At 50.5% G+C, this 15,614-nt stretch overlaps 1 protein-coding gene across 1 annotated transcript; it reads right to left on the bottom strand.

Moving 5' to 3' along the window:
- Positions 1 to 218: 218 nt before the first annotated feature.
- On the bottom strand, positions 219 to 3,172 carry LOC123830227 (sialic acid-binding Ig-like lectin 13). The gene is made up of 6 exons (XM_045856227.1): positions 3,118 to 3,172; positions 2,667 to 3,050; positions 2,188 to 2,457; positions 1,936 to 1,980; positions 447 to 698; positions 219 to 359 (listed from the first exon to the last, which is right to left on the bottom strand). The coding sequence occupies exons 1-6, from the start codon at positions 3,170 to 3,172 to the stop codon at positions 289 to 291; spliced, it is 1,077 nt and encodes a 358-aa protein (XP_045712183.1). The 3' UTR covers positions 219 to 288.
- Positions 3,173 to 15,614: the final 12,442 nt, after the last annotated feature.

Genomic DNA, 15,614 nt, shown 5'->3' with positions numbered 1-15,614 from the left:
TTCCCTCACACTCAGTGTCTTCTAGGTTCCAGAGCTGAGTGCCCCCTCCCTGGGCTTCCCCGCTCACACCTGACCTGGCAGCAGCAGGACAGTCACTGTCTCTTTCCCGTGGGCATTCTGGGCCTCACATCCCAGCCTGAGGTTGGATGTAAGGTCCCCATGGACACTCAGGGAGCTGTTGGTCCAGGGCTCTGCTGAGTGGAAGGTGACTGTGTGGGAGGCATTGCTATGGTTCCCCTCCAAGAGGCCCTCCCCCAGCCACCAGCACAGCGAGGGGGCCGGCTGAGCTCAAGAGGACAGGCTGCAGTGGAGACCCTGGTCCTCCCAGGAGCAGGAGGGTCCCTGCAGCTGTGGGGGGTCTGTGGGGAGAAACAGGGGAGGGATCAGAGGAGCCTCTCTCCTCCCCAAGACCCCAGGGCCCTGCCCCCAAGTGTGCTTCTACTCACTCTTCACACTGAGGGTCACAGAGACTTCCAGAGAGGCTGACTCGTGCTTCTGAGCTCGGCAGATGTATTTCCCATGGTCCTCCAGTTCCACCTGGGGCAGCTTCAGGACCCCTGGGTGCATGGACTCCAGGGTCAGGCTGCCCTGGGCCCACCACGTACTGGCAGGTGGGTTGCTGTAGGCTTTACACACCAGGTGCAGGGACTTGCCCTCCTGGACTTGGAGAGATGAGCCCTTAGACAGAACTTTATATCCTGGCAAGACAGAGAGAGAGTCCAGCCCCCCTGTGGTTAGGTCTCCCTCTGTCTCCCTCTCTCCCTGCCTGTATTTCCCTGCCTCTCTGTGGCTCTGCCTCTGTCTTCTTCTCCCTAGTTCTCTTTTTCAATCTCCCTCTTCATCTACATGCCTCTCTCTCTTCTCATTTCTATATTTTTCTCTCTCTCTGTCTCTGTCATCATCTCTGTGCACATGCTCTCTCCCCCTTCCATTCTTTATGTACATCAGTTTCTTCTCTTCCATAATCCCATGGGCTCTACCATCTGGGCTCAGCCCCTAAAGGAAAGGGCTAGGGGCATGCACTACAGCCTCTTCAAGAGGCTGCTGAGGGTTTGGCTGGACCACCCTGGTCCCCACACTTCCTGCCTTCACTACCAGTGCGAACGCAGACCTCAGATTTCTCTGGATGAACCATGTCATTTACATCTGCCCACAGAAGTACACTATGACCTGCCCAGTTCAGCTGTGTCTCACAGCTCACAATCTCATGGACAAGACACCCAAAAAGCAGGTTCTCACAGAGCAGAAAAATGTACTTTATGACTGGGGGTTAACTGTGTTGAAGGAGCCCTGAGGTCGGGACCTGAATGAGACTGGCAGGTCAGGGAAGGCTTCCTGGAGGAAGAGAGGCTTAGGCAGAACAGGAGAAGGGGTGGCAGCTGGATAGGTGATGGTGCTGGCATGGAGGACACTGTGGGAGGATGGCACAAATCACAACTACCACCAGGGTGTGGCATGGTCCCACCTGCTCCCAGAGAAGTAAGTAGTCCTGTGAGGCCCATCCGAGTGGTCATGTTGTGGGTGTTTACATGAGGCTACTAGAAGAAATTAAGGAGATTCAAAAAATAATATTACAAATTGCTGGTTATAAAAATAGTCATGGGATGTAAAGTACAGCACAGGGAATATAGTGAATAATATTGTAATAACTATGGATGGTGCCATGGGGAGCTAAACTTATTCCTTTGTAAGTTCTATGAATGTCTTACCACAGTGCTGTACATCTGAGAACCTCATGCAGTGTCCTGTGAGGGGTTGGGGGTGGGGAGGACAGTTTGTAAGCTGAGAAGGAGTGAGTGAAGGTTTCTCTCCTCTGCTGTCCTCTCACCTGGCCTGAGTCTGTCTTTCTTCTGAGTTCTGAAATCCCAGCTCTGCTCTGAAGGATGCAGGGAGACCCACTTCCACCATCCCCAGACAGGAGAAGATGCACCCTACCTGTGCCTTCTTGCCAGGACATGATAGTTAGGTTCTGGAGTGCATCTGGACAGACAGACATAATTGTTCCCTGTTCAGTGGCAGAAAGGTGACCATTGGCCCTTTCCACCCACAAATTTCATACATAGGAAGGGGGTGAAATTGGGTGTCCTCCTTAATTCTTCCCCAGCCCCACTAACACAGTTCAAACCTACACACTCAACTCTCTCCAATCCCAGGTACCAGTGTACCAGTGACAAGATCGGTACTCACAGGGCACATTGAGCTGGACAGTCTTCTCCTTGATCTCACCACCTGGCAAGGCCACCTGACAGGTGAGGTTGGTGCTGTGGTGCTGGGGCCCTGGTGTGAGGGTGAGCACTGAGGAGTTGGGAGTCTCAGGACCCAGGGGTGTGAGGTTGGCTCCCATCCTGGAGAAGAAGGGTGGTGTCTCTCTGTCACAGGCCCATGATATTGTACATGTAATGTTGTTGGGGTGTCCATATTCCAGGGTCCCCAGGATGTGGATGTCAGTTACCAGATCTGGAGAAGAGAAAGACAAGGACCGTAGCCCCAGAGGTGGGGACCCCGAGTGTGTCCCCTAACTGCAGCCTTTGTGTTAGTCCATCCTCCAGGTCCAGTCCCCATCAGTCCCCCTGTGTCCTTCCCAGGATGAGGAGAATCAGGTTCCTTCCCAGCCCAGGAGCCCTCAGGACCCAGCCATGTGTCCTCACCTGGGCCCCATTTCTTACCTGTCACATGTACAGACAGCATGTTGTTTTTGTAATTCTCTTTCACATAGGACCCTCGCTCTATCCTAAAGAAGTATCTCCCTGCGTCCCTTTTCTGTGCATCTCTGATGTGCAGGGAACCGTTGGAGGTCCAGGGATTCCCGAAAAGGTGGAATCGACCCCTGATGTCGTCCCTCACTTTGCAATTGGGGTCGTTTGTGGCCACAGGAGGATCCGTGTTTGTGTTGGCCCCTTCCAAAAACCAGTAGCAATGAGCTGGGGCAGACTCAGTCCAGCTTTTATTGGGGTAGATCACAGTGAAGGGCACGAAGACACACTGGCCCTCCTGCAACGTCACGGACCCCTGCACTTGCAACTGGAATCTTGCATCCTGAGCCAGAGACCCTGCAGGGAAAGACTAATCAGCCACAGTTTTCACCCCAGCCCACACACTCTCCCCTGGGGCACTCACCTGCCCACAGCAGGGCCAGCAGCAGCAGCAGCAGCAGCAGCAGCAGCAGCAGCATCTCTGGGGTGAGTGTCAGGGTCTCAGTGTCACAGGACTGAGATGAAGCTCCAGCAGGAAGCCAGGGGGAAGGGAGAAAGGTGATGATCAGGGAGGAGGAAGTGGGCAGCCCGTGTGGTAGAGCTGGCCTAGCCCTTGGAGGATAAGCACTTCCATTTCCCGGATGAAGTCCCCATGAGGTGCCCATACACCAAGGAAGACCCACACCACCACTCTCAACTCCCTGTCCTGGCCTGTCCCTCTGGCACTACTGTCCACTCAAGAAAGCAAGCACAGCTGCTGTAAAATACACAGGATCAGTCTCCTGAGAGCAGGACTCAGGAGTGACTCTGAAGTGAACGGGAAGGCAGGAATTGTGACATAGTCCTCCAGGTGAGACGAGTGGTGACGGAGGAAGGAATGAACACACAAACAACCAGAGCATGTACTCCCTCAGGGGCGAGGAGTTAAAGTGGAGACTGTGGCAGCCTTTGTCCCTGTCCCTGAGACTGACCCTCACACCCAGGGATGCAGAGGGGCCCCAGGCCATGCCAGTTCTCAGTGGTCAGGGTATGTTGGTAAAAGCCCAGGCCAGGGTGTGTAGGAAACCCAGTTCCACTGGGCAGTCCACAGTGAGCTCCCAGGTGAGAATGGCCAGAGAGGACAGGATTAGGCCAACCAGGGGTCAGCAGCCTGTGACCTCACAGGTGGTCCTCAGCTTCCTGGCCTGCTTGGAGACCCCTGCCCAGGCACCCCTGGTGTTGATTCAGAGCAAGATGGCAACACAGTGTGCCTTTGGACTCAGGTCCAAGCACCCTCCAAGCCTCACTTTCCTCATCTGTGACAGGGAGGCATCACAGTCCTCAACCCTTGTCATCTGTGGGAGAACCCTAGGTAAGGACAGGTGCGGGTCCTCCCCAGTCCTCAGTGGTCACTCTGAGTCTGGGGCTCCATGGACATGCCCTGATAGCCAGCTCAAGCCTGGGCTTCCTCAGTGAGGCCTCCAGGGTGGGGTCAGAAGTGCGGGCTCTGCAGCCAGATGGCCCTGGGCTCCAGCCTGGCTCCTCCATGCTCAGTGTGCTGCCTCGGGAAAGGCCTCACAGCCGTGTGCACAGTCAGATGCCCAGGATCATGTGGTGCTGTGGGCTGAATTCTGTCACTCCCAAAATTCTTCTGTTCATGTCGTGGCCCCCACTATTGCTGAATATGACTTGTTTTGGAGATGGATCTTTTAGGGGGTTAAGGTAGAATGAGGTCACTAGGGTAGACCCTCATCCAATAGGACTGGTGTCCTTATAAGGAGAGTTTAGGGCACAGACATGCACAGAGGAGAGGTTAAAGGGGAAGAACCACCTGCAAGCCAATCAGAGAGACCTCAGAGGGGAACAGTCCAACCAACACCTTGATGTTGAACTTCCTGTCTCCAGAACTGTGAGACTATGAATTTCTGGGGTTTCTGCCCCCTAGTGGCAGCACTGTGTTATGACAGCTGGAGCCAGGGAACACAAGGGGTTGCCAAGAAGATGGAGGAGTTCCTACAAGTAAATTGTGGGGAGCGGCCTGGCCTGGCCCGCAATGGACACCGTCCACATGGGGCAGGTCTGTAGGATGGGGCCACTCTGTGGGTGGGAGGAGGAGAGGGAAGGGAAGGACTTGGTAAGTGGAAGAAGCCCTGTAAGGAAACCCCTTGTTCCTCCTCCATCTGCTCTGCACCCTGCAGGGCTGCAGCTTTAGCCCAGCCACCCTGCTCCTCCTCTCTCCAGGGCAGTACCAGCCCTGTGGACTCTGCTCTGGCTGCTTCCTCTGCTGGAGAGGCCTGTCACTGCACCTGCTCCCTGGGTACCTGCTTCTCATCTCTGGAGCATGGTGATCTTGAGGGGATGGGCTGAGGTGAAGCAGACCCTGCTGGACCAGGAGTGGGCAGCATGGACAGAGTCACAGCCTGACTGGTTAGGGCTGATACAAGGGAAAGGTGTGATGGAGGAACCTGAGGAGCGAGAGAGGGTGTGTGGGAGGGATTGGACAGGTAAGCTGGTGGGTGGAAAGGAAGCAGGGTTGTTTGGGAGGCAAGTCTCCCCATTTGACAAGCAAGACCAGAGCCAGAGACACTGGTGGTACTGAGAGTGGGGTCCTGCTGTATCCCTCTTGCTTCAGTCAGTCCTTCAGCCCCTCTGCTCCAGGGTCCAAGGGAATCTGCCCACTCCCCTCCCCTCCCCTCCCTTCCAATTCCTCCTCCTCCACCTGCCCCTTTCCATTGCTCCCTTCCCTCTTTCTGTTCTCCTCCTGCTTCTCCACCCCTACTTATTTCTGGTGAGTCCACTTTCCTTCCCACCTGTCCTGGCTTTAGGTGTCATTTTTTCCAAAGGTGGAGAGATGTTTCCACCTTCCCTGCCCATCCCCCAGTCCTCGGTCTGAGTGTGGACAGAACTTTAGTTCCCTCTCAGGCCAGTGGTGGGTTGAGGGTGGGTGATGAGGCTGCAGGGACTGCTGGACCACAGGCTCAGGGACTGGGGCGATATGGATATGGTGACACAATGAGCAGGGGGTGGCTTCTGAGAAGGACAGGTCACTGGAATGACCGAGAGGGACCTGGAGATTTGAGTGTCCCTGACCTTCCCTCCTGCTAGGATGTTGGGTCTGGTTGGCTTGACCATCAGGCCTGAATCTTCCCCTGCAAAGCTGCCCATGTGAGGACCCAGGGTGTGAGACCTGTTGTGTGTCTGTGTGTGTGTGTATTCTTTAGAAGTGTTTGTTTCCTTGTGGCATGCGTTTCTGTCTGTAAGTGTTTATATGTCTGAGTCTCTGTGTGTGTCTGTGTTTGTGGTCTGTGTGTGTCAGGTGTGTCTGTGTGTATATCTGAGGTGTGTAGGTGTTTCTGTGTGTTTGTGTGCATGTCTGTGTTGTGTGTCTGTGGACAAGTGTGTCTGTGTTTACAGTCTCTTTGCCTGGTGTTTGTGTCTGTGTGTGTATGTGAAGTATGTGCCTGTGCATGTGTGTTTGTGTGCATGCACCTGTGTGTGGGGTCTCTCTGTATGTATCTAAGGTGTATGTGTGTATGTCTGGTGGTGCCTGTCTTTTTTCCATGTGTCTCTCTAGGGAGTATGTCTGTGTGTGTGTTGAGGTGTATCTGTGTGTGTGGGTGTGCGGGATCTCTGTGTGTATGTGTGTGTCTGTGATTGTGTGTGTCTCTGATCTCTGTGTGCACACATCTGAGGTGTGCATGTGTGTGTGAAGCTAATGTACACACACTCAAACCTCAGCTTCTCAATAATCGCATGAAGAATACAATCCATCCCATGGTTTTTTCTCTATTTTTATAATTTTAATAATTGTTCAAGTCCTGTTTTCTCCCTTTTACTCCCATCATCCCATGTTTTCTATAAACCTTTCCTGTTGTGTTTATCTCCAGGCTCCTTATCACCAACCCATATAACATAGGATCTACTTAGTCATTCTTTGTCTGTCTTTCCTGCCACTAGAATGTAAACCTCAGGAAGAATCTTGTACCTCTTCTTACTGCTGAATCCACCACACTGCTTAGAACAAGCTTGACTTATATTAGATGATCAGTAAGTATTTGCTTTAATTATTGTATGAAAATTGATGCAAAAATTAAATGACTGGCCATCTGCGGTGGAAAACTGTGCATTCTCTACCACACACACTTCCAGGGTTATCTGATTCTGGCCTTCTATTGCATTTGAACAGTTTTACACTGCCATAGATTACAGATAATTGGAAACCGTGGAAGTAGTTCAAGTCCACAGACACACACAGGCACTCTGTCTGCCTGAGGGTCACTTGAATCCCCCCACAACCCAGTGTCACATCCATTCACAACTTCCCTTCAACACTCCTGCACTCCACACAGATCTGTGCTCCTGTCGTTTCTGCCTGGTTCTCTCATTCATGAGTCAGATGACATGGGGACCTGCTCTGTAATGGCCATGGCGTTTCCATTACGTAGGATGAGAAAGTTCTAGGGAGCTCTGTACAACAGAGCTCTGGAAGTTGTTAATACTGGGCTCTTAAAAATTGGTTATGAGGGTAGATCTGATGTTATGTGCTTTTAAACACAATAAAAGCCTTTAACACATGTTTATTTTGTATCTATATGAGAAAAATGACGTTACATTTTAAAAAGTTTTTATCCTTGCCTGAGGACATTTTTCTCATTGATGAGAGAGAGAGAGAGAGAGAGAGAGAGCGAGAGAGAGAGAGATGGATGTGTGAAGGAAACATCAATTGACTGCCTTCCTGTACATGTCCCAACCAGGGTTCAAACCCATAATCTGTGTACAGGCCCTGACTGGGAATTGAACCCATGGATTTTTGGTCTACAAGATGATGCTCCAACCAACTAAGACATGATGGCTAAGGCTAAACTTTTTAGAAAGACTAGATGAACAACTTTGTGTGTGTCTCTACACATGTGTTGGCATTTGGTTTGTGTTGTGTTCTAAGCATTAGTACCAAACAAGGCAACTGAGTAAAACCCCTGGGATCATCTTAAAGGACCTGTCTATTTCCATTGGGGCAACTGGAGGAAAATTAAACTGCAGAAGCAGGAAAAGGACACCATTGGTTTTGAGAGTTTACTCTGGCTTCTCTGTGGAGGACAGATTGGAGGTGGGCAGAGAGCACTGAGACGCATTCCCTTGGCTGTATATGTAAGTCCCCACAATGGAAAGTGAGTCCTTGGAGGCAGGCATGTGCACTAGCTTCCCACACAATGATGAGCTGCACAGTAGGTGATACGGGTGTGCTGAGTGACAGGCTTCCCAAGTCTACATAAAGGCAGAGGCACAAGCAGCAGCGTCTTGCATAAAGTTTTGCTTTAATTTTGCTAAAGAGAATTACATGCATCCTGTTTTCCTTCTCCTTTTAATTACTCACCCACAGCAAGAGGGAATAGTCTGAAAGACCAGAAGTGAGAGGTGAACAAAAGATTGTTTTTCCTTGTAAGTCAGGGCCCTCTCAGCCAAGTGCTTCTCTGATGTGCAGAGGTGCTTAGGGGTGAAGAGAAGGGTTGGGGTGTCCTTGTGTCTGGCCATTTCTGGAGCCTGAGTCCAGGACCTTCCCTGTGTCCTACACAGCAAAGGACCTCAACTTTTCTCATCCCTCCTTTTCTGGAAGCCCCAGGCCTGCCAGTATAAACAGGAGTGAGGTCAGCATCCAATCGAATGCTGGCCTAGGGCTGAGTGGCCGAGAGCTGTATTCTGGTGTCTGGGGCACTCAAATGAGGGGTCACCTGGGAGGAATCTGACCCCTGGTGTAGTGGATGCTGGAGAGGGCACAGGGGAGCAGGAAGCCAACCCCTATGTGGGCACTGCTGAGCTGAGTGATGGAAACACAGAGAGCCACAAGTAGAGGGAAAGGTTGGAGGGAGATGAAGTTCCTGTTTTGAGCCCTTTCAGGACACACACTTCCTGTGACTCTTTAACTCTGGGGCTCAGGCCAGCCTGGGGAGGAACTGCAGGAAGTGCCTGGGCAGAAGTGAGGCTGGGAGCCTTGTGGTGGTTCAGACCATCTGGGCAGAGACCAGAAGGCTGCAGAGAAAAATGAAAAACAAACAAACAAAAAGAAAAAACAGGAAAAAAAGAAAGCCTGTCCTGGATTGTAAGTGTTTAATCAGCTCGGGTGGGGAGAGATACAAAGCATGCTTGAAGGTATTCAGCTGGCTGCGGCACAGATAAAAAGCTAAAATGAAACCTGATTTCTCCTAAGGTTTTGGAACAGCTGTAAAGTGTCATAAGGACCCCACTTTAGTGGTGAATGCTCTCCTCCAGTGATGCTCCTAGTCTGGCTTCGTTATTCCCATCTAATAAGGTAGCACAGCATCCACTACACAGTTGACTTCCTATGGGAGAAGAGCCCACGTGTCAGGAAGGCGGCACTCCGGAGGTCCCAACACCCCTGATCAGCATCACTGACCTAGGAGTCACCAGAACCTCACCCAGCCGCTCCCACTCTGCCCTGGGACTGATACCTGGTTGGCCTCCAGGGGGCGCTCAATCCACCAGGAGACACTGAACCCCTGGGAGATTCAGGGCAGCTGACGCTGTCCTTGGTGCTGAAATTGAGTCAATAGCCGAGTTCAGGTACCAGGCTCCCAACTCTGCAGAAGGGCCTGACCCCAGGGGCTTCTGTCCCAGTTTGGGGCCAGGAGGGGAAAGGTGTGGAAGTGGATGGCTCTGTGGTGACCCAACAATCAGGATTCATCAGGTTGGGCTCCTTTCTCGGCTCCATCCCCCTCCCTTCTGTTCACTCTCAGGCTTTGTCCATCCTGAGGAGGATGTCTGTCTGACCCACCTGGCTGAGCCACAGGCAGGAGGATGTGCTTGCTAAGGCTCTCTGTTTCCCGCACTCTGGATGGTTCCTTCAAGTAGTTTGCTTCATGCCAGCCGCACCAAAACAAAAATCCCGCAGAACAGGGAACTTTCTAACACTCAGCTCCAGCCCTGCTCCTCCCCTGGCTAGACATACTTCCCCACCTGCCACTTTCAAGGTATCCACTCAGTATTCAGGTGTTCAGGACGATTGAGAACCTCACCATCATCACACCACTCTCTCAGCCACCAACCTGCACACACCTCAGCCACACCCCTGCCACCACCTGAACACCTCCTGCTCCTTCTGGCCTCCCCACACTGAATTCACCTGGTTCCACCTCCCTGTCATAGTGTCCCCATTCTCCATCATTGCAGCACATGCTTATTCTGTGAGAATGGGCTCAAATGCCAGTTCCTCACACAAGCTGTGGTCGCTGCCTTTCCACCGCCTCCAGCCATGCCCTTTTTCACAGTTAGGATTAGGGCCATGATTTATCAATCCCAGTGCTGTTGATATTGGGGCATTTGTAGCTGAGTGGGGTTTTGGTTGTATAGGGGTGGGCTGTCCTGTGCATTGTAGGATGTTAAGCAACACCCCTGGTCTCTGCCCAGAAGATGCCAGGAGCTTCCCCTGCCCTGCTTTGACAACCACAGTATCTCCAGACATTTCCCAATGTCTGTGGGTGGTAACACCCTCTGATGAGAAAGCACCATGGGGTGAGAGTCTCTTCCCTCTGCCTTCACAGAGTCACTTTGGAAGATTGACAAACTTTCTCCAGTTCTTCTTTTCAAGGTCACCAGAGAAACATTCACTCCCAGCTCATTTCATAAGTACATTTCAGCTCCTTTGCATCACATTCAGTGAGGAAACACTGGGAAATTCCTACATTTCTGCCCATTTCTTTGTTCTCTAAACTTTTACTTAGTGTCCATTATACACTAGAAACAGTAAGAGGAAGAAAATACAGTTCCTGCCTCAGGGAAGCTCAAGTTCATGGTTTGGGGTTTGGGGAAGGCACAGAAATGTGTAAACTATTAAAACACAGTGTTAGGAGGTTCCCATGGCCTGGGGGTCCAAGGACCAGAGCTCTGGCCTTTACCCCCAGGGGTGGAAAGGGAGTGAGAAAAGGCTTCTCAGGAGAAACTCCTCACAAGATGTATCTTGAGGGGAAAGCAGGAGTTGGCCAAGCAGAGACGGGAGGGAAAGTGTGCCAGGCAGTGGTGACATCAGGCACAAAGCAAGGGGCTGGGAGAGGTCCTGGCCACTGTCTGGGCAGGAGCAGTTCATGTGTGATAGCTGGAACCTGGGGTAAAGGAGGCAGGGTGGGGTCACACCCCTAGATGTGTGTCTCGGGGCTGCTCTCCAAGGGTTTCACAGCAGAGCAGAGGATGCTGGCCTTCAGCGTTCAATCTCTTATGTAAATGACAAATCTGAATATAGATTAGAAAAGACTTTACTCAAAAAGATATCGCAAAACCTAGCAAGTGGCTTAGTTGGTTGAAGCATCATCTCCTACACCAAAAGGTTGTTGGTTCAACTCCTGGTCAGGGCACATGCCTAGGTTACAGTTTTGATCTCTGGTTGGGATGCATATGGGATACAATTTATCATTGTTTCTCTCTCCCTCTCTTAAATCAATAAAAACATATCTTCAGGTGAGCAATTTTAAACAAGGATTATTGCAATAAGGGGAGTGAGATTATTGCAAAGGGGGGAAGGAAACTATAGCAGTAAGAGAAGAAAGACTGTGCACACAACAGGTATAGAACTGCCTACAGTAAGGATAAGGATGGGTGGAAGGTGGGGACCCCATGGAGCCTGAATTCCATAGACTGAATCAGATTCCCCCAATCCATATGTTGAAGTACATGATAGTTATTTCAGAATAATTGAGATTAAAGTGGTTCATGATAGTGTACCTTGAAGATTGATGGCTTTATAAGAAAAGAAAGAGAAAGCAATCTCCTCTTCCTCTTCTCACATTCAAAAAAAAAAGCCACAGGAAGATGGGGAGAAGTGGTCCACCAGCAAGCCAGGAGGTGGGCTCACACCAGCAACCAAATCTGCTGACACACAAACTTGGACTTCCCAGCCTTAAATACATATCTGTTGTGTGAAATGCCCAGTCATTGGTACCTGGTTTCAAAATCCTGATCTGACTGAGTTCCCTGTCAGCCTGCAGAGTCATGCAGGCATGCCTGTCCACACCCCCCACAGGAACCAGGAGACCCCTCACTGAAGACCCAACACCCCTGTCAGGTACTCCTTCAGCAGCTGCTGAGGGCAGCCCTCGGGGACCTGCGTGGTGCGAGGTCCTCCTCCCTCTCAGCGACTCTATGGGACTCACACACTGCTGTCCATCTAATTGGCTCAATATTAACTGTCCTGAGCTCAGCCCTCACCGTGGGCCCCTGTTAGGAAGCCTTTCTCCCTGAGGGCATGACGCTGCCCTGGTAAGGGACTGCAAACAGAGGGGAGCTCACCTTCTGAGTGCACCACCTGCTGAAGCCCAGGTGTCCCTGCATCTCGGTGCCAAATGAGTACAGACAGCTGGTGTGTGGGCTGCCCCTGCTCGGGAGATGTGAGAGAGGATGGGGAACGGGTACGAGCTAGTCCAGGCCAGTGATGACCTCAGCTCAGCTGGATCCAGCCCCAGCAGCTCCACCCAGAAGCAACTCAAGTTCAGCCTCAGGACTCCAGGAACCCAGATCATCTGGACCCTGCTATTGCCAGAACAGGGGAGTGTGGGGGTCCATGCTGCAGACCCTGGGCCTAGAGGGGACGAGACCTTGAAGCAGAGCCTGGAGCCTATTCAGCCTGTGGCTGGTGGAATCCGGCAGGCTCACGTTTAGTTTCCTTCCCTGTTTTTAATGTATTTCTTCTTAGTTTTTCCTTATTTTTTTTTACTTTTTCATTCAACATATTGAGGTGACATTGGTTATTAATATCATATAGGCACAGGTGGATAATTCCATAATGTATCTTCTGTTCCTAGTATTTACTAACACCCCATTGTGTGGCTGTGTCACATTCATCCATACATCAATGGACAGATGTTTGGGTGTTTCTATTTTTGATGGTGAGATCACTACTGTGAATACTGGTTATGCTTTTTTTTTGTTGGAACATACGTATTTTGGGGACATGCCTGGGAGTGGAATTGCTGGGTCACAGGGTAGTGTCTGTGTGTCACTGTTAGAAGAAAATGCAGACTGATCTCCACGATAGCAGTTTCATTGCAGGTTCCCAAAAGCAAAGTGTAAGCTTTCCCATTTCTCCTCATAGTGACCTGCATTGTTATTCTCCATGAAAAATATTACAGGTCACTAGTGGGAGTGAAGGGCTATTTCAGCACACCTTTGATTTGCACTTCTGTGTAAAAACAGTGAAGTCATTTATTTTCCTGTGGAGTTACTGTCCATTTGTATTCATCTCTGAAGACAATTTTTTCAAGTCCTTTACCCATTTTATAAAATTAATTTGTTTAGAACAGGCCAACCCTTTGCACATTTTTAATTGGGTTGATTGACTTTTTGTTGTTGAGTTTTAACATTTAAGATTTGTTTAAGATTTGTTTTCTAAATTGATTTCAGATTTGTTTAAGATTTGTTTTCTAAATTGATTTCAGAGAGATAGGAGGGGACAGAAAGCAAACCATCAATTTGTTGTTACACTTATTGATGGATTCATTGGTTACTTCTTCTATGTGCCCTGACCAGGGATCAAACCCCCAGCGTTGGCACTTTGGGATGATGCTCTAACCAACTGAGCCACCAGCCAGGATGGTAAGAGGTCTTTCTATGTGCTGGATAATAAGCCTTATCAGATCTATGATTAGGAAATATTTCTCCCATTCAATGGGTTGTTTTTCACTTTCTCCATAGAGCTAATTATTGAACAGAATGTTTTCTTTCGATGAATTCCAACTGAGGCCTTTTATTTTCTGTCCCATTTCAGGGGGTCAGGTCAGGTTCAAGGGTAAAGGCACAGGCAGTCCCTAGTCTATGGATGCAGGAAGGCCTGGAGGATGACCTCCAGGTTCCCAGTGGAGCCAAAGGACACGGGATTGCCATTGAGCAGGTGATGCCCTCCTTGTCTCTTTCCTACAGGGGAATCAGGGTCTGGGGCAGTGGTAGTGCTGGTGGCCATTGTGGAAGCAGCTGCTAAGACCCTGCTCCTCCTATTCTCCCTCATTGTCCTCAAGTAGGCCCTGCCCCAGGGGGAAGGGAGGGGAGGGGAAGGTGAGGGGTCCACATCTGAGTGCAGGACCAGGGCCAGGGATGCCCTCCCTTCCTGTCATGATTCAATAAGTCACTAAGTCTCGTCCACCCTTCCTCCTTAGCACAGCTCAGCTCAATGCCCATCTCCTCCCCATCCTGACCCTGGTCATTCCTACGGCCTCATCTCTTCTTGGGCCTCTAAACCCAAAAAAGTCCTGACTCTACCTCTGTTCTCACTTAGGCCTCCTGGTTGTGTTTGCAGACTCCTCTCCCGGGTTCTGCATGGGATGAACAGTGACATTTCCTCTTCATGGCCAGAGACTGGGGGAAAACTTTACAGACAGGATGTAGGGCTATAGTGGCCTGTGCCCTGCTGGACTCTCCACTGGATTCCACCCTTTTCTGGAATCTCACACCATTCCCCCCGCAGCCTGGCCAGGGTCTTTGTGACTCTGAGACATTGCATGTGCAGTTCCTCCTGCTGAAATACTCTTCCTTTCAAATTCTTATATCTCCAAGTGTGTGTGTAATTCTTACTTGGTTTTGAAGAAAATAATACGTACTTGTTTATTTATAGTCCTTTTAGTAGTGTGACTGAACCCCTACTGTGGGAAGTCTTGTAGACTGGGGATTTGTTTGTGAACCCAGCACCAAAATCCATTAATCCAAAAGCTGTCATTCTGGAGACAAGAGGATAGAATTTAAATCACTGAAGATACTAGAGCACTGAGCCACAGAAGGGAGGGCCTGTGTTTCAGGGACCAGAGAGGAGTCTTGAGGGCGATGTTCATTCTGAGAAGCAACCTCATGACCACTGGGGCACATGAGCGAGAGAGTTGGTGTGAACAGTGGAGATGAGGAGGTGGTCAGGACTGGAGATGGGGGCACAGGTGTCAGTGTGAGAAGGTGGCTGTGGTGAGGTGGCCCTGGTGGCCCACAGGCTCTGGTGGCCCACAGAGAAGAGAAAACACAAGAAAACATGTCCTCACTGGGTCTCAGTGTTTGGTGGGAAATTGTGAAGATGTGATTGGAACAGGACCAGGAAAGAACTGGAGGAGGGGATATGGGATCCCAGGGTCCAGAAAACCCTCTGAGAAGTTTGTCTACAAAGGGAACAGAGGAGTGGGTCTGCAGGAGGAGGACATTTTTCAGCTTCTTCTCTGCTTTTCCCCAGAGGTTCCCCATGAATTCCTGCCTGTGTTGCTTTCCTGAGGCCATTGAAACAAATTACCATACACTTGGGGCCTTTTTTTGTAAAGTTTTATTCTCTTGGTCCTTGGGGCCAGAACTTCATGCAGGAAGTAAAATATCTTCTCATTCTGCCTTTCCAAGTTCTTGACTGAGACTCCTGCAACAGAGAAAGACTGGTTGTCACACCTGGGAGTCAGATGTACTGAACCCTGTGATGAGAAATGAGTTCAGAGGTGTGAAAATCGAGTGCTGAGTGGGACTCACACCCTCAGAGACTGGAGGGGAGAGTCTACCTTTGTGATTCCCAGGGGTTGGGGCTCTTGACCATCCTTGGTTGATGTCTGGGTCACTACAGCCTGTCCCCTGGGCACACTGCCTCATCCTGCTCTGTGTGCAGAGAGTAATCTGTTGTGTCTCCCTAGGAGGACAACTGTGACTGCATTCAGGGATGAACCCTGACAAAGGAGGATCCTCTCCAGGTCAATATCCTCACCTGCATCCTATCTGCAAAGACCCTTTTCCTAATCAGGTAATGTTTGCAGGTACCAGGCACTCTTTGGGTGGCCAATATTCACCCTCTGCACTGCCCATGTGAACTGGTGCCCTCATGAATGCCCCCATGTGGCCTCCAGGCTTAGTTTGCCTTGTTCTCCCACATCCTGATGCAGTAGAGGATCACACCATGAGGGACACATGTCTGGGGAACAGGGGCTTGCTGTT

The sequence above is a fragment of the Phyllostomus hastatus genome, unplaced genomic scaffold, assembly GCF_019186645.2.
Source record: "Phyllostomus hastatus isolate PE091 unplaced genomic scaffold, TTU_PhHast_1.1 phas_scaffold_1224, whole genome shotgun sequence".
NCBI classification, from domain to species: domain Eukaryota; kingdom Metazoa; phylum Chordata; class Mammalia; order Chiroptera; family Phyllostomidae; genus Phyllostomus; species Phyllostomus hastatus.
Note: the sequence above shows the minus strand (reverse complement) of the source record. Positions and strands in the feature narration are given on the sequence as shown.